This window comes from Limulus polyphemus, unplaced genomic scaffold (genome assembly GCF_000517525.1).
Source record: "Limulus polyphemus unplaced genomic scaffold, Limulus_polyphemus-2.1.2 Scaffold1350, whole genome shotgun sequence".
Classification (NCBI taxonomy): Eukaryota; Metazoa; Arthropoda; class Merostomata; order Xiphosura; family Limulidae; genus Limulus; species Limulus polyphemus.
The window spans coordinates 186,356-206,146 of record NW_013666960.1 but is presented as its reverse complement, the minus strand read 5'-3'; the positions used below and the strand labels follow the sequence as shown (position 1 = coordinate 206,146).

Sequence of the window (19,791 nt, the reverse complement as noted above, 5' to 3'; positions counted from 1 at the left end):
GTTCTCGACTTGATTTTTATTTTATTACCTCGTCTCCATAGTTACTATTTGCAAATAGTCAATAACATTGTAGGTAAATTTTATTGTTGTTCTTTCTATGCACCGTTATAACACATTTTTATATCATCATCTAATTTCTGTTGTGCATATATTGTAGTATAGAAGATATTTTAAAGTGATTCATCAGGTGGGAAAACGAATAGATAGATAGATAAACCGACATGTTGCGCCATCTAGTGTACCTAAATTCATCTAGAAAAACGTGACCGGAAAAACTGGGCTGACTCTGTAACAAGTAGTCCGATTTTAACAAAACTTGTTTTATTCTGTTTCTATTCTCATTTCATTAAAAATATGACACTATAGTGTGCCGTTTTTGCTGTATTTAATTACAGACAAGCAAACACAAACAATCTCAGTGTTTTAGTAGTATATAGATAGATTGAATCAACCTGTTGAGTTTTCAAATATAATTATTTTAGAAACATAATTCACTCCTACTCTTATGAGGCTCTGATGATAAAGATTTAACAACATGGCTTTTTAACCTACAGACCTATACTATGATAATTTTCAATTTAAACCTTAAGATAACCATTCACCTTCATGATATGATGAAAACCTATGTAACCAATTCATCATGATCATAAAATAAATTTGTTTCCCTAAATTTGAGTTCTTTTCCTTTTATATGATTCAAAAAACATGCTTTTGATACATATATCCACTATTTTGTACAAAAAAAATCAAGGAAAAAATTCTCATCAGATGTTTACGAATTTATGAAATGCCAGTAAATAAGTATAGAGATACATAAAAATCACTCAGAAGAGCTTACAAAAATGGAAATATTTCTCAGGAAGAAGTTATCCCAGACCCCTCTATGATGACAGGGAGATGCTGTAGTTCATTGGTCATTATACAGAGATGGGAGCATAGCAAAGAGGATGAGACTGGAAAAGGGGATAACTTGACATGGATAACAAGTTGAACAATTTTGGCCTTGAGTATTCCCCCCCCCCCCCCAACCTTTGCAACCTTATTTTAGCTATTCACACTGTTGTGATTACATTTTAGCAGTCAGCATTTCTACATACCAAAAAAAAAGCATACATTATACATATTCAATTTTTTCTTCTTTTTATCCTCCAACTTTGTCAATTACAAAGAATAAAAGTAAAGGTTACCTATATAAAAGTCTAACAAGAATGAGAAAGCTAGATTATATAGTATTAAAAAAAAGTGAAAGCCAGAATAAATATCCTAACACAATATTTATCAAATACACATTATTAAGCTAGCGCCTAAGACAACACTTTACTGATTAACTTCTGACCTTTGTTGGGTCAACTTTGAGTCTTTGAACCTCTTGTTGTAAAGCTTCAGATTTAAAAACTGCTTTCATGGCAGGGATGCATCCAAAAGTTGGCAAGACACTGAAATCTTCACTGCCTTCATATAAGAACTTCAAGTGGTCAGGCTCCTTGGTTGACATTCCAACTAACCAGAAAAATATTCATTGAATACTGACACTGTAATGTTCTGTAAAGCAACAGGTTCCCAAATATTGGTCCACAGGGAGATGCGAGTCAGTATGCAATAAGGTTGAAAAAAAAAAGTTTTAAAATATAGCTACTGAAGCATGTTGTTTTACAATGTAATTTAGAAAGTTAATATTGTAGAATGTAATCCATGGCATTTTGGGATCAGAACTAGCTGGTCCTCAGTTTGAAAAAGGTTGGAACCATTCTGTAGAGGTTACTAACAAATGGACTTGCAGAAGAACAATTGTTGCTTATTTTCTGAACCTCTGAGGAATAGGAAAAGAAACTGAAAAAAACCTATCAATCAAATGACCAGAATAAGTGAATTTTTATTTGACCAGCACACAAAATAAGATGGCCACCTGAATGGAAAAGTAACATGAAGGCTAATTGTCCAGTGTGGAATGAAAGTTTTTTTCATAATAATAGAACAAACCATTGCATGCAAATCACTGGACCATGCTTGGTACAACAAGTTAGGTATAACAATGATATATTTGTTCATTAATAATTCCTTCCACTAGGAGTGATTCTACTCTAGAAAAATGGAATGTATATATAAGGCTGGTTTGGGGAGACTTTTATCCTACAATTTAGCCCAGTAATGAAATTCCAGTAGATTTAATGTCTGCACTTTTTAATGATAATCACAGAGCTATGCAAACAAACAAACAAAACCCAGTCAATTTCTCTTCATCAAATTATAACTACAATGAGGGACCTTGTGTATGTCTCAGTTCAGTTTAAGTGTAAGCAGTCAATATTTTTAAGTCAACTTTTCAGTAATTGAATACAACTTTTAATCTACCATTTCTTATATCTCTTTAGTGATTAATAACATTATAACAACATACTATTAACTTCCAAGTCCACTTTGTACCCAACAAAATTTTTAGTTAAACAACTCTGAACAAACTGACTAATAATAATATTTAAATCTTTCAAACAACCACTGCATACTTTCCACTTATGTATAAGGGAGAGAGCAATTTTTTTTATAGAGGAAATAGACCTAATGTATATGAAGGTACAAACAAAGCCCTTTCAGACAACTACTTTTCTTTGTCAATTGGCCAACAGTGTTATGTGTAGGGTATCTAGCTATAAGAAACATATTAAAACACCATAACTATAAACTAAGTCCAGGGCTTTAAACATACTTTGTCTAGCCTAAGGATTAAATAAGGGTAGTATTACCAGAAGCCACTATTAACCAGAAGAAAGAGTTAATTTTTTTCTCATCTGATATTATGGAGGGAAAAACTTTATTGAAACATCATACATTTTGTGAAAATTAAAGCACAAATGAAATCGAAAAATTTAGACTAACAAACATTTTGCATAAAAAAAAACAAAAATCTTGTCCCTTGCAGGATGTTTTTTTGTACATATACTTAGTTTTCATTATCTTCCTCACTGCAAACATTGTTGCATTTTCATAGTTACAATAAGAATCTCACTATATGTGTTTGAACTTACCTCCCAAGGCATATAAAATGACATCATTATAAGAATAGCTGTAACCCTCATTATCTTTGTTTGGCTGCTGGGATTGTGTTTGTTTTCTTCGGTCAGTGACACTACCAGTCAGAGCTTCTACTAAAAGTCCCATTTGCTCTAGGAAAACAAATATGAAAATAATATGACTAAGAATTTTACTATGAAGGTTTAAAACCAAGGATTTAAAACTTAAAAATTTGATGAGAAAACAAAACAAAAATTCAAATGAAAATATTTCTATTCAGCTGCATATAATCTTATGCGAGTGTTGCAAATAATTAAAGAAGAAAAAAACTCATTGAAATTTTTTAAGACCTTCAACTACCTTGACAATGCTTTTTTTTTCATTTAAAGCTCAAATCAACATGTTACATGAAGATATATTTTCTCGCTTACCCTGAACACTGGCAGGAGTGTTACAGTCACTCATGTCTGTAATCAAGTTCCAGTTATCTCGAACTGTAAAGATGATATCCATATTAATAGTTATTCCATACATTTTATAAATGAACTAACTCTATCTTTTAAGTAAGATTAAATTAGCCAAAAAATAAAGGAATCTGAACTGATTAATGAGAAAATATGTACATTTTATCTAAACAAAATATTTGATCACATAAACTATCACTTATAAGAGATACCATCTTAACTCTTAAAAGTTCAGAAAAATACATATTTATAACATATATCCAAAGAAGTAACAAACATTTAACTAGTAATCAAATCAGCTTAACAGTTACATTTCCTAATCTAATGTAGTTATGTTCAAACATATTTTCCTTGATCTTTCTTCTAAGAATGCAGATGGGAATAGTAACATCAGTACTATGAGACTGTAACTTAATACACATTTTTGAATTAGTATTAATAAAAACACTGAAAATTGGTACAGTAATGAGACACTAATGTGTAAAAAGAAATTAGTACAACGAAAACAACTAATGTTAAACACATAATGAGCAGGTGTGAAAAATTGCATCGTGTTATTGTCATAACTCATATTTAAAGACTAAGGATTGAGAAAAGGTCTTCATTCATGTGAATATGGACCATGGTTCAAAACTTTGTCAATGGTTATTAAATCAATCCTTTTCACAGTATAATAACCTGATCTTTTCATACTCATGGAAAAACACAACTTAACCATACATTGAAAATTTCAGCATTAACAAAAACTACTTTTTCATTTCTTCATATTCACCAATTTACAAAAAGATTATACAACAGTGATACAAATTTCATTTTAAAAAATTTGCTTACTACTTTCTGCAGTAAGTTTTTCATTGGCTGGAAGATAAGCTTTTCCTACAGATCTCTGCCACTGATCTGCAAAAAATGAACAATGAAAACATTTGTTAAATCATTTTTAAAAATATTTTTCCACCTACTGTAAAATCACATGATTTCTTACAAAGCTACATATAGTTGCTATAAAATTAACTTCAGAGTAGTTTAGTACAGCAACTTACATACATACACGTTGGTTGAGTTGTCTGTTAATCTTGTAGGTTAGACTAACATACACATTGGTTGAATTGTCTGTTAATCTTGTAAGTTAAACTAACATACACGTTGGCTGTGTTGTTTGTTAATCTTGTAAGTTAAACTAACATACACATTGGTTGAATTGTCTGTTAATCTTGTAAGTTAAACTAACATACACGTTGGCTGTGTTGTTTGTTAATCTTGTAAGTTAAACTAACATACACATTGGCTGTGTTGTTTGTTACACTTGTAGGTTAGACTAACATACACATTGGTTGAATTGTCTGTTAATCTTATAAGTTAAACTAACATACACGTTGGCTGTGTTGTTTGTTAATCTTGTAGGTTACACCAACATACACGTTGGCTGTGTTATTTGTTAAGAAAGCGAATAAGACAATATTTAACAACTCACAAAAAGGAAACTTTTATTGATGAGTTTATTAGACATGGAAAAAAAAAAGCACAAAACTAATCTTTAACCTAATATGCTAATAGGTAGAATAGGGAAAACATTTCAAAATTTTACAAAGCAATAAATTACTGATGTTCATAAATATAACAATAAGTGCTTATAACTCTTCCCTAAGTTCTAGAAACTGAAACAAAAGCTTTAACATGATTCATACTTGCTATAAGGTGAATGATATATTTTATCATTGTCAAAGTGAATGATTTGGAGCTGTAGTTTTTTACAATACTTTATAACTTACATTTTCCTATCCAACTTCCTGCAGCCTCAAACACTCCACCTGTTTCTGGGCAACTCTCATGACACAGCCAAACAACCAGAGGGCTCACATATTCTGGTTTTAACTTATCAAAAAGTTCTGTAGGAATACAAGTTTTATATCTTCACCACTTTGTATTAATGGGTTGTTATCATTAGCTAGCATGATATTGTTATTTACAATAAATCTTTACATGTTTTACAAAACCAAAGAGAATTAATTTCACTTTAAATACACAATTTTGCATATGGTAATGCATTGGCATACTACCATAGATGCAAGTAGTTGCACCATAGGCAACATGGTTCACGGCAAATCTCTGAACAATCAAAAGTACATGGTAGATTTATGTACATGGTAGTTATGGTCTCAGACTTTTCAAGGAAGAATATTTGTGCACGAAAATTGTTGAATGATGTACAGACAAAAAGATATGTTTCAAAGAAAGGAGTTTTCAATATTCTCTACAGAAGCAGAAAAAACTCAACAGCTGAACACCTAGAATAATAAATAGCTCCAAAACATCATTAAAACCAATCTCAGAGTCCTCATCTGCACTATGAAAGCTATGATTACATTGAAGAAACCTCAAATTAAGAGTTATTGGAATGAAGCTTGGCATATCTCCTGGCACTGTTAACAACATTATAAACAAAGATTTGAAATAAGTGAAAGCTCAAAAAACAAAATTTCATAAGCTTCAGCCACACCCCAAAATCAATGGCTGTTTTTAAGACAAAGATAGCTAAAAAAAACAACACGAGCAAGTCTATTTGACCACTTAACTGTTAAAGCCCCCCTGATACAGCTCTGGTGGCTATTTGTGCCTTTGCTTAAATACAGTCTTAGAAGTCAATACTTACGCACATTGGAGGATTTTTGGAAAGCTTGTCGAGATGTGTGGTCTAAGATTGACAAATGTTCTTCAAGAAAAACTTATTTACAATGAAATATCACAATTGTGGCCACCAAAGATGGGGAAAAATAATTAAACGAGCAACCAAGAACCTGGAATATCATTCTTATCAAATGAGATTAACCTCAGTAAATGTTAATTGATAGAGTTTAAAATAGTTTTAACAGAATTTTCTGAGTTGGATAGAAGCCATGATAACAGTGGTAAACAAAATATTTTTTTTAAATTTGTTTGAGGGGTAATTTAGATATATCATTCAAGATGTGTATTTTTTTGGTTTTGACCAAGTCTTTGTTTCCATAAGAACATTTCTGCTAGAACAGGGAAAATGCAAAAAAGACAACTAATGATAAATAAATAATATGCAAGTGTGAGAAATTTCATGGTCTTACTGTCATAACTTCTATTTGCAGGCTAAGGATACAGAAAATATGAATATGGACCATGGTTTGTCGATGACTGTTAATTCAATTCTTTTCACACTAGAAAGGCCTGATCTTTTCAAACTCATGGAAAAACAGAACCTAACCAAAAATTCAAAGGGTCTTTGGAAACATAATTCTAATAGGTTACTATTTGTACCATGCCCAAACAACAAACAAAATCAGTGGAGACTAGGGAACCATGGGTTCCCAATCACTGATATATATATTGTAATTAAAAGTATGTTTTGGAGAACATGACGTGCTGGGCATGACAAAATACATACTGTCAGAAAAACTTAATTTATAAATACAATATGTTGTATAATAACATCATTTCTCTCAAAGTGCAGGTGCTACCTATATCACTGATTGTAGCAGATGGAAGTATGGAGAGTTTAGTCCCTGATATTTTCAAACTTAAATACAGTGATACTATAGAATTACAAATAGATATCTATTAATATGATCTGTAAGGAAAGTTAATGTAAACCTAATCATCACATTAACCATACTTCACTCAATGCTGAAGATTTACAACTTCATCTTAGTGCATTGGGCTAATCTCTCAGATTTGCATAAGATCAAATAATTTTGTAAATAATGTTTTTTTTTTACAAAAAGCTGTTGACTTCTATGCATAAACAAACAAGTGTAATACAGATACAGACAAAATGATTCTAAACTATATTTAAAATATGTTTGATATCAGTTTATTAACAGCTATGGCTAGGTTCAAATGATGTAAAAAATATATGTTATTTGTACTGATACCTATCTATTTACAGTTACTAATATTTTTACATCTGAAATCTGAAAATGCCCTTATAAAATTTTCTAATAATAAATTTTTTGAAGACTCCTTCCATATCAAAAACTACATCTTTAATTTTCATTACAATTTAAAGGTTTCATGATAAATATTTATCACAATTAATCAGACATGTATGTTACCAGAATCTGTTATTCACTGCTATAAAAACAAATTACCAGATGGTAGTATGTCTTCGGTTAGACGAGACCCTGCCAGTGGAATGATAGTATTGCAGTGGATCCCATATTTTTTACCTTCAACAGCCAAGGTATTGCTTAAACCCAACAAGCCTAACTTTGCTAGAGGAAATAAAAATTTTAACAGATTAGTTAAATATCATAAAATATAGTATAACTATTTTCTGTCTTGGTTACCTTTTCTTCAATAAATAAAATGGTTTGGGTATATAAGTAAAAAATGTTTTTATTATTTTTTGAACTGCTTATATTCTGTTTGTATGAAATATATTTTATATAAAAGTATAGTCTTGTATGAGCTGGAAAATACAGAAACATCTTTAATACATTCATCTTGGTAAGTCTGTGTATTTGTTTATGATATTCATGCAAAGCTATAAAAACAACTGTATACACTAACCATCCCTAACTTTTAATTGATAGACTAGAGGAAAAATAGATAGTCAACAGCACCCACTACCAATTCTTACGCTACTCTAATAATTGGATCTGATGATCAATCTTATAATGCACCCATGACCCAATGTGCAAAGTTCAATATTAAGACAATGGGTCACAAACTATGGACCCTCAGATTCACAGTCTTGCATATTAACTATTATGCCACACCCTGCCCCATATATCAACTATAGGGACAAGCAGATAGAAGCATCCTGAACTGTGTAAGATGAACCACATTCTCTAATTTAAAATTTTTAAGCAATATATTTAGCATATATAATGTAACCAAAGCTGTTTAAAACATGTTTACAATGAGGATGTATATATATCACGTATTATAATAATACAAAATATAATCATAAACCATTTATCATTCTTATAACAAGATGATGGTTTGTAAGCATTAAATACCTGCACTATAATTAGCTTGCCCAAAATTCCCATAAATCCCTGCACCAGAAGATGTCATAATAATCCTGAAAAACAAAACAAAAAACAGACTATTTAATAGTAATTCATTTTGTCATTGGTTACTTTATTCAAACATTTAATCATCACAGTAAAGGCAAAGAAATTACAATTTTACAGCAAGCCAGAGCCTTTCATAATGTACTAAAAAAACAATTAACCATCAATTAAGAAATTATTTTAAGCGTAAGTAGTGTAAATTGAAGGGCAAGTGAAAACATTATTTTTTTTTTACATCGGTTCTATATATTTGTTATTTATCTTTATTTTGACACAAAAATTTAATTATATAAAAAGAGTCTAACATAAGTCATATCAAATAAAAATGCAAAATTACATTTGCCATGTACAAAAACGTATAATGTATTTGCTCTTTTCTTGAATATTTCCAAGAGTTTTCATATACAATATTATGGTGGGGTGTGTGTTATTCTCAGGTTCATATGTTCTCAAACAGACAAGACTAACTCGATTAGTAGCAAGAGGTTTCCCAGAATATGTTTAAGGATTTAAAACTGAATTGCTGAAAGAAAGATTAAACACAGTAAAATCAATCTTTATTTACAACAATACAACAAGTCAAAAATAGTGCAAATAGTACATTTCTGGATGTCCTGAAGATATTCTCTTGAGAAAAAAATATTTTCTAGACAGAGAGAGAGGAAGACATTATACACAGAAACAATAACATCATCTCTCTTTCACAGTGCAGGCACTACCTACACTACTGATTGTTACAGGTGAAAGTAGGGAGTTTAACCTCTGATATTTTTAAACTTAAATACAGCGATATTACTACAGAATCCCAAACAAATCCCCATCAGTATCATCTGTAAGAAATGTCTAAATATACCTTACTGGGACACTTGCTTTAACTGTGTGTATGTAGATATCTACTTTGTATAAATATGAAATGAGGACCAGTTTAATCTATAAGTAGGAGTAACTAATATTTTGGTCAGTGTGTGTGTGTGCATGGGTATGTTAAATTAATAAAATATAACAGTGGTTTTTATCTAATTCTCATACTTCACACAATTTGAATAATCTTTTTGCAGTACACCTATGCAAGTTGAAATATAAAATGATCCTTTTGGACATCACTAACTTCCAGCTCATTTCTTTTTATTTCCAGGGGATAAAAACAAGAATATGATAAAAACGTACCTGCCATACTTCTGTTCTCTTAAGTATGGCCATGCTGCCTTGGTTACCAGAAAAGATCCTTGTAAGTGAACTTTTAAAACAATATCTGTTTTGGAATGGAAAAAAAAAATGGCATTATAAGAAAAAATGAAATTTTTAAACTAAGAATTTATATATAAAAAAAGAAAAATGGATATTAGCAGCTTGAATAAGTTCAGATATTTGAAACCTAGTAATCATATATTAACTATATCATTATAAACAAACATCTATAGCACCTACATCTAACTATCATTTATCTCCAAGACCTTATCTAAAAAACACAGATACTACCAAAATAAGGTTAATTTCACACAGAATTTCAAAAGCAAATTTTTGTAACATATTTTGTTAAAATGTGAAGAAACTTTCTTCCATACTTCACAAATGATTAATATCTAATGAATTTTTTTTCCTTCTATATGTAATTTTTCTGTTAGCTCAAGAGCTAAGAGATGTATATTTTTTTATTTATTTAGAAACTGTATGGCATGTAAGAATTTCCATTATATGGATGTCACCATGGCATATTACACAATATTTTGGCCAAATATGTATATATATTTTATTATTACTTTGATTTAACTTTTTTCTTACAGCCTTAGTCATCTTGACTGACTTTGCAAAAACCAGGTAACCATGAAAGTATCCATACTATAGCTTTTAATGTGGTACATGTATCTTCACAAAATTTGGAATGCTTTTGTACACAAAAAAATGAGGTTTTTAATTAATTTTTTTTATTAAAGAGTTGTGTGTTATATTGGGTCATACTGTTAAACAGTCCTTACAGTTTTGAAGTTTCACTTACATAACTTATTACTTGCTACCTTACCTTTGTACTGACTCAGTCAATTTGATCGATATTGTAACCATCACAAATATAAAATCAATAAATAAATCTAAATTACCCTTTTTTTTTTCTTTCTAGAAGGACTGCAGATTGTAAAAGAAAACTACAACTGTTTATCCTAAAGAGCTTAATGGTCGTAACAGCCTATTAAAGTCTCTACATTTTATTGTTTTAATGCCATTTGAGCTGTGTCTAACTAATAATTCTGTGATACAAGCTGTATATCACTTGGCAAATACATAGATCAAATTACTGTATTGAATGAGGTAATGTATGAGCTACTTGCAAGTATACCTTGTGGAGAAATGTTCTTATTTTTATTATTTTCATTATCTTACTTAATCTAATTTAGCTTCTAATTTTTACATTTTAGTTATTACTATAACAATAAATAAAAAACCCATAAAAACAAGATACTTAGTATTTATGTTTGGCCTCATTTTTTGTTCTCGGCCCACTGATGAAACTTAAACCTACTTTTCTTTCTAATGATGATACTAGTACATCAAATAAGTTTTACGTATTTGAATAATGCACATAAGGACACAGAATAATAACATTTACAAAGCAAACAATGTCCTACAACTATTATGATTTAACTGGCATTCTAACCAAGACATAAGTGCCTTAAAATATTTCCTTTAGTTATTCGATCTGAACTTGGCGAGAGCAGCTTTCAATCTGTAGGCAAAATAACTAAGAATGTAGCATTATATGTCATTCGGTGAAATAAAAGTTGGTCTTTCTATTTGTTATAAATGATGTAACAGAAAATGTCCAAGAGAATTATTGGCAATTTGTAAAAGACAATAAAGTAGTTTAATTAAATTTTGAATATAACCACAAATGGGCATGATATGGTTAATGTTGTACATAGTTTTGATGAGCTAGAACCTACCAGAACTGATGCGTTTTTTTGAGAGGTCAAAGATTCCTAAACATTAAAAATAAGCTCTGGGTGTTAGGACATTGTCCAAAATCTTTCGTATTGAAAGTTTCTGAAGTGGAGAAATGTTAATATAAGAAATATAAAAACAAAACAAAGTCTTATTACCTCCTTTATATCTAAACATCTGAATGTCTATTTAGTTTAAATACATTTTTTTAAGGTTTTTCTTTGTTGCCTTTGTTATTTACTTTTGGTTTGTTCAGTTCAACAAGGGACTTTTATTTTTATTTCCAGCTTTAGATGCCCTTGATTGTATACATTATACAAAGCTTAACAACTTTCATTTTTATTGTTTGTTTGTATTTTTTAGTGCAAAGCTACAAAATAGGCTATCTGCACTCTGTCTATCATGGGGAATCAAACCCAAGATTTTGGCATTGTAAATTCTGTAAATGTTCCACTGACCCCACTAGGGGACTTCACTTTTATTATTGCCAATCCTGAATCTAGCTTACTGCTAGTCTGTGTTTGGTACGCAAAAATAGTCAATATGCGAGGATAAAAAATTGAATGACAAAATTTTAATTTCCATACCTCACCTAAAAAGAATTTAAATAAATGGTATAAAAATACATATTTTTCATTTCTGAAATACAACTCTTAATTTAAATTATAAAGACATTTCAAATTAATCATTTTAAATAATATTCTTTCATTCACCTACAGAGAAACACACCAAAAAGTAAAATGTTCCAGCTAAAATTACAAGAGAGTTATCTATGACATTTGGTAGATGGAGTATGAGAGACATAATTCAAAGAAATAAAAAAATGATTTTATAACTCTGTGGAACTTTTGTTTTAAAACCAAACGTTTCTGTGCACAGTTGCAAAATGAAATACTGCATGTTCAAAACAAACATTCTCTGAAGGTAATAATAGTTTCTTACTTTGGATAACATCATTAACTGTATAAAAAATGCCATATATACTTACTCCAGTCTTCTACAGAAAGTTTTAGAAATGACTTGTCCCTCAAAATTCCAGCATTATTTACGAGTATATCTATAAAAATTGTCCAAAGAATTATTTTAAAGTTACAAATAAAATTCATACTTTTTACTTTATTTCTTCAATAAAACTTAAGCTTAGAGTTTAATTTGTGTGCTGATTAAATGAGGATATTTTCAAACAAATAAAATCTAAAACTATCAGGTGCATCAATTTTTTTTTTCATTAGCTACATATTCCTGTTAAGCCTTAATTTATACACAAAAAACACAAGTGAAATGAATGTCCTTTTTTTGTTCTTAGAACTGTGACATTAAGTTTAGAACTTAACTTTAGGAAAATTCTAATACTATCCATGAAAACATAGAAACCACTGTTATGGGCAAAAGTTATGTATCAAGCTACTCAACAAATATTCATGTAAGTTTTTTATTTTTCTTTGTGTACATACACACACACACACACACACATACAATGTATATACATATATATATATATATATACCCAGCTTTACTCGGGTTATTAGATCAATATTTTACTGGTTGACTGTCTGTGTTTTTGTATATTTTTAATGTATTTTAGATATGAGATACAACCAAAAATCTTTTCAAAGATTTTATTTTCCCAGAAACCTATAGAAATCATAAAAACAGACATTGTTGGTTGTTTTCCCTTCTGGTGCCAAGATGAAAAGGCTCTTGCCATCACCAACCCTGGAGCAATGAACATAAGGTTAGCCATGAGAAAAGCATGGGCTTTTCAGGTTGAGACCAACAACCTTCAGTCACTGCCCCTGCATCTTGTTGATGCTCATGGCAAAACTGGAGCTGCTTGAATTGAAATGGCAAGTCAGATGGCATATTTTTTTACCATTTTATTCTTTTATAACAGTATTTGGAAGAAAACCTTCACATATTGTTCACTCAGTAATTGAGAATTAGAAAAAAAATATGATACTTTTCTATAGACCTTCAGGAAGCAGAATTATGGGGCTTAAGGGCAAAAAATTTGACCAAAATGTTTTTGAATTAAGTCTAAAAAAGAATACCCAGATGTACACCCTCATTACCCCCTTAGTATGAGTGCAAGGTTTCAGGTCTCCAGGTTCTTTCTTCTTGGAGCTATGGCAGTCACAACACACACAGACACACAACTTTTTTATTATTATAAATAAATAGAATTTATTCATCATATTACCACAATCAATTTACAATTCTTGGCTATAAAAATAATCAATGAATAATTTTTTACAGTATCAGAATAGGTATTCATTCCTAACTTATCAAGACCTTTATTGAAATCTTATAATTTTTGTTTTTAATTATATTTTAGTACTAAAAATCTTAAAAATACATTATCTACTATTTTAGTTTGACAAAACTGAGATCTGAAATTCCCACATAAGGGAGATTTTCACCATAAATGTTTTGAATATATTTTTAAACTACTATTCACCTTATTTTAATCACTCTTAAAACATTACTTAGCAAAATTTGTATCCCCCCTAAAAATTTATTCAACTTAATTAGTATTCTCCTTAGAAATACTCAAAAAATTAGTATCCCTTCTAAAAAATTGTTTAAATAAATCTGCTTTTTTCCTAAAAAATTTACTAAACTATTTTTATATTGACCTAAAATCATTCACTATTACTAATCTATATACACTGTCATTGTTTTTTTAGGCATCTAAAAAGACAGTAACTGCCAAAATGGGTGGTAAAAAAAGGAAATGCGATACATTTTAAGAGCAAAAAAAATTATCTCACCAATACGACCAAAGTTGCTTATTGCTGTTTGGATTATTTTTTCTCCTTCTTCAACAGAATCTGGTTTAAAAAATAACCAAAATAACCAGTGTAGTTACTTATTAGGAAAACTATATTTATACACATGAAAAATTACTTCTTTTTTTTGGGGGGGAGTAAATAAATTATTTTATTGTCAAGTTTTAGCTTTTAATATGAAGGTTTATGTTGCTTTATGCAATAAAGAACGAAGTCATATTTCTAAAGGAATTTTATTTGCGTTATTACAGTATTGTCAATTATATAAGAATACTTTGAACAAAAAAGTAGCTTCAATATTATATCTAATTCACATGAAAAATTTCTAGTATTTTTCCTCATACTATAAACATACACTTTACCTATCCAACTGAATATAAAGAAAATCATAACAGTATGCAGATAGGCATACTATGAACAAGAATATGTATTAAAAAAAAGCTTATTTTTATGAAGTATAGTAAAAAGGCGTTGATAAATGAAAAGTGATATTTTAATTATAACAAAAACAATAAAAGCACAGTTACTGTAGTCAGCTACAGCTTTTCCTCCTTTGGATATAATCTCCTGCACAACCTTGTCAGCAGCAGCATTATTTTTTCCTTGTCCACTTCTAGTTCCTCCAAGGTCATTCACTAAAAATATACAAGGTTCTTTCCTGATTATACTTGAATTTTGTGACTGTGTATTACTTAGTTAATTTGTACCAGCAAATACCACAGAAAACTATTTTTAAATAATCTTTCCTCTATGGATGGAAGGCTGGAAGCTTGTAACAAAAATGTATTATATTATTATCTACATTTTATGTGATTTTGTTAGTATATGTACAGTGTCATATATATTATGTAGATCAGAGCTTTCATTACTTCATAGTACAGAATGATTCTAATTTGTATTATTTCCAACATTTCCATAATAAGTGATAAGTAAGCACATAAGAGAATTTTGAACACAATGAATGAATGAATGATCTAATATCTCATATATATATAAATCTAGGATTAAAATATAGAAATACTTGGTAGTCAGGATTTTAAAATCTGATGTATTGTAAAACATAAAGGGAAGAAATATTATTTTAGGGAAAACAATGATAATATTTTATAAACACTGTAATATTAATCAATGTCTAAAAAAATGAATTATCACAGGATTAAGCAAATACTTCATAATGGTATAAAAGTTAACTGAAAATTATTATTAAAAATGTCAAATAGATACTACTAATTTAATAAATTTTAAGCACATACATTTATAATTTCCAAAAAATATTTTTTACAGGAATAAATATTTAACTGCCAAAACTTTACTGACATATTCATGTATAATTTTGCAGTTTTTCTGTATTTTGAGACAACCAGTATTTGTAAAGTACCAATAAATGACAGAAATAAAATTACAAGTGGACAGGTTTTTTCAAAACAATGTGATTGTTGTAATAATTTCACAAGTGCAATTCAAGCTCTCTTAACATGACATGTACTTGATAAAAGTCTCTAACTTAACCTTTAACTCCTTTATATAACTAATCAAAGCTTGTTATTGTAGTTCTCAGATAACAAGACAATTATCACCTCTACATCATCTACATTTTTACACCCTTCACTAAAATTCAATATCTTTCTCTATAAAACCTTTCCTTCTACAAGCTGAAACTATGATCCAAATTCACGCATTTCAATACAACATGCAGAACCTTATTTTTAATAAAATCATGCAATATAATTAACATAGTATACATTGTAATAAAGGGAGTATTTTAAAACTAAATATTTTTACTTTTTGTCATCTTTGGTACAAAATTATTGCATCCCAATCAATCAGACATATGAGACTGAAGAACTTTTATTATTAACATCTTTAAAGCAAGATAATTTGTTTTTTTTTTATAAACATGTCACAATCATACATTGTAAGTTTTGAATTATAATGTTACATGTAAGTACACATTAACCTCAACTTCTTAAATAGTCTGATTTTCTTGATGCATAAAACTGGTAGTTTTGCACAGGTCCACACCACTGTTAATCAAAGCACTCACAAAACTAATAAAATAAAACAAAGTACTACTAAAACTTACCCACAACTGAAGCTCCTCTATCAGCCAGACTGATAGCATATTCTCGACCTAAACCTAGATAAGGAAAACATTTAACCATTCATTATAATTCTAACAACATCAAATAACAAAACAAGAAACACCATAAAACAGAGTTCTCATAGTAACTGTGAAAATGATAAATAAAAGATATATTAATTTAAACATTTGATACTTAAAACATCTTTGTGACACAACAATCTTTCAAAGTACTCATTACAGTCAGTAAATGTCAAGTTTCTAATTTTGTGCTCAAAATTATGCCTCAGGAATAAGAGACTTTATATTCTCAAAACATATGTTCTGAACTAAAAAAATTTCTATACTGAAGTTTCTATAGTAATGTTGTTATTACAATACTAAAAAAAAAAAGACTGGTCACAATGTCCTAACCAATTTAAAAACTTAGCTAATATTCCTCTTCTTCAAAATCTGAGAGAGATAAAATTCAATTACTGCTTCATTTTCTTCTCATCTTAAAATTTATTAACTACTTTTCCAAAATTTTTTCTAGAGAGTCCATATTTATGGTCTAAAATACTATAGCTGAAAAAAATATCTAACATGTCTAATGAGTTTTAGAAACAGAAAAATCATGTTTGAATCAATAGAAAAGTTTAATTCACCAAACCTTTTTTCATTCAATGACAACAATATTTCACCAATACAAAAAAATAACTATTTTACATATTTATACTTAAAAGCATGAATTCACTTTTTTATTATGTCTTAAATCATGGCATTCATGGATGTATTTAGATAGTTAAAAACATTACATTATTAGTATATCATGGAATGATTTGTCAGAAGATATGGTTTGTGCTTTTAGTTTATTTTTTAATCTTTTGTTGGATAGGTATATGGAAGATAAATATTATATTTATTTGGCTTTGATACTTTGGATATTGTTTTTGTAGGTTTGATGGCATAAGTAGGTTGATTGACCTTATGTTACACTATTCTTTTTTTTTTATATTCTTTTATTATAAGTTAAATATTTTATCAAGTCTGGTGCAGTAGTGTAGGAACTTCTTTTTGTTATGAGAGGTGAATTTCAATGAACCACAAATTGTCAGGTATTGCTTACACATGAAAAGTACTGTTACTAAAAACAAGTGACACTATAGAATATATATTTGTTGAATATTTTATTGATTTAAAACTTAGATTATCTAAATGTAAGTTTTGTTGTTGTTTAGAGTTCCACAGGAATTCCTCTACGTTGTTATAAAATAAGTAAAGGACTGTAAACATTTTTATTTACTAGCAGAAATGCTGCCCTAATGGTGGCTTCATTGAAACAAATTTAGAAAAAATGAAGATTTTCTAAAAAAGTATTTTTCTGGGAAGTACTACACGAGAAAAGTGTTCTGATTGTGCTGATATAAACTGTGGTGCTACTATAGCGTGAGGTCTACCACACTATAGCATGAGGTCTACCTCCCGTTAGTACTATAGCGCGAGGTCTACCGCTGCATTATCCATCCCTCATGGATATCACACATTTCCATACATTTATTTTAGCGATAAACACTTAATTTGTACATATCCTAGGAATGACTTAAATAGATAATTGGTTTTCTAATTAAATTTATATTAAAGGTTGCCTCCTTTTATATAGGCAGGTCACGTGGACAGATCACGTTCTTGATGGATTTGGATGCGATAGACCTCAGGCTGCACTTGGGTAGGCGACATATGGCGGTAGACCTCATGCTATAGTAGCACCCAAACTGTAATGTTGTTATTTATTAAAAGTGGTACCCTTTATTGAAAAAATAAGTTTTTTAAAGAACTCCATTTTTTTAATACTATATTTACAAATTACATCAATAAAGATAAAATAAAACCTTCAGGTAAAGTCCTAGTGAAAGTCATGTTATTGTTTTGAGGAGAGTAGTTTTATTTAAAATTTTGATTGGTGATAAAGAAATGGTTGTTGCACATACCGTAGTTATATTTCTAATTATCTGAATCTTTAATATCCAAAGTGTAAAAATTTGTTTGTGGATATTTATTTTTGGTGCCATTCAATAGGTAGCACCACATTCTATGTATTATTTCGATCACATACCTAGATACATGTAAACCCGCCAAGTCCATTATGGAAAAAAATTGTAGTGTTACTAGTTTTACCCTGATCAGATACACAAATTTTAAAAATCAACTTTTATATTATATTACAAAGTTTTACAGTATAAGGCTTCTAGCTAATTCTTCAACTATTTTTGTTTGAAAACAACATTAGCAATGGATTACATAAAAACTTAAACATTAAGCTTCAAACATTACCCAGTATCAATTTATTTCATGATATTAAATGGGATGTATTTCCAGCACATTAGCAGTTTGTTACTGTTAACTTTATTCATGAAACATATATACTACAGTATAGATTTCACAGTTATTAAATTTAAAAGTCGAACTCTAAGTCTGTTCTGTATCATAGACATAAACACTTGCTGTCAGTGTTTCACTTTCAATAATTGTATTTCTAATCTTCTGATCTTTCTTGAGCTAGTAATATGTTTATAATATATTAATCTGATACGTAGTATAGACTATAAAGAATAAGTAGAAAGTAGTTAAAAAGTACCGCTGAGGACGACGATGCCAACTTAATATAATCTTGAATATATCATAATTCATATTCACAGGCTACTTTGTCACTGTGTTAAAACGATATGTACAAACAAATGGTGATACAGCCGTACGTGTTAGTACTACTACAATAAATCTGATAATAATACTAACAATATGCTATAAGAATAACATAGTTATAAATAATATAAAATAGTCCTTTAAGGCCTTACTTTCTTTAGTGGCTTGACTTAAGTCAACCTTAACCGTGTTAACGTCGTAAGTATATTATTATTAGAAATTACAAGTTATTGTACTTTTTGTTGATTAACGCATCTCTAAATGTTTTGCTTTAAACGACCCATAAGTGGTATAAACTAAAAATTTTAATGTTTTAACATTTTGATGCGTTCTTACCTCCACCAGCACCTGTCACTATAGCCACTTTGCCATCAAACCTCATCTCACCGATCTTACTACCTGCCATATTGGATTACCTATACACGACCTCTGGTGATAGGAGGAAAACGTTAACTTATTTCAACGTCATGGTGTAGTCAAGAGCATTACCCTCGTCAAAATTAAGAGTGCCTCAGGCCTCCTCAAAATAGAGCATCTATCTACACTATAGAATAAAAAAATTAAAGCGAAACTGTCTGTAAATGCTTCTGTTTACAATTATACTAAAATTCATTTTGTACGCTTAAAACAAATTATGTTTATATTTTATTCCACATTTATTATATCAAAAAAAAAAAAAAAAAAAAGAAACGAAAGATTACCACAGACACATAGCGATAAGGAAAACAAACATCACGAAAGTATGAACTACATTGTAGAAATTATAAGATCTGTTTGACTGTCAGTGG

At 29.5% G+C, this 19,791-nt stretch overlaps 1 protein-coding gene across 1 annotated transcript in view; it reads right to left on the bottom strand.

Annotated features, from left to right (window-relative positions):
• Positions 1 to 19,435, bottom strand: part of LOC106463218 (peroxisomal multifunctional enzyme type 2-like) — a 50,633-nt gene extending 31,198 nt beyond the window's left edge. Inside the window, exons 1-13 of the mRNA XM_013923212.2 lie at positions 19,340 to 19,435; positions 16,325 to 16,378; positions 14,769 to 14,876; positions 14,224 to 14,283; positions 12,441 to 12,509; positions 9,686 to 9,770; positions 8,462 to 8,526; positions 7,589 to 7,711; positions 5,243 to 5,359; positions 4,305 to 4,370; positions 3,441 to 3,503; positions 3,024 to 3,161; positions 1,337 to 1,500 (exon numbers count right to left, since the gene is read on the bottom strand). Coding sequence (XP_013778666.1) covers positions 1,337 to 1,500; positions 3,024 to 3,161; positions 3,441 to 3,503; positions 4,305 to 4,370; positions 5,243 to 5,359; positions 7,589 to 7,711; positions 8,462 to 8,526; positions 9,686 to 9,770; positions 12,441 to 12,509; positions 14,224 to 14,283; positions 14,769 to 14,876; positions 16,325 to 16,378; positions 19,340 to 19,409 — 1,182 coding nt within the window. The 5' untranslated portion in view covers positions 19,410 to 19,435. The remainder of the gene's footprint in view (positions 1 to 1,336; positions 1,501 to 3,023; positions 3,162 to 3,440; positions 3,504 to 4,304; positions 4,371 to 5,242; positions 5,360 to 7,588; positions 7,712 to 8,461; positions 8,527 to 9,685; positions 9,771 to 12,440; positions 12,510 to 14,223; positions 14,284 to 14,768; positions 14,877 to 16,324; positions 16,379 to 19,339) is intronic.
• Positions 19,436 to 19,791: the final 356 nt, after the last annotated feature.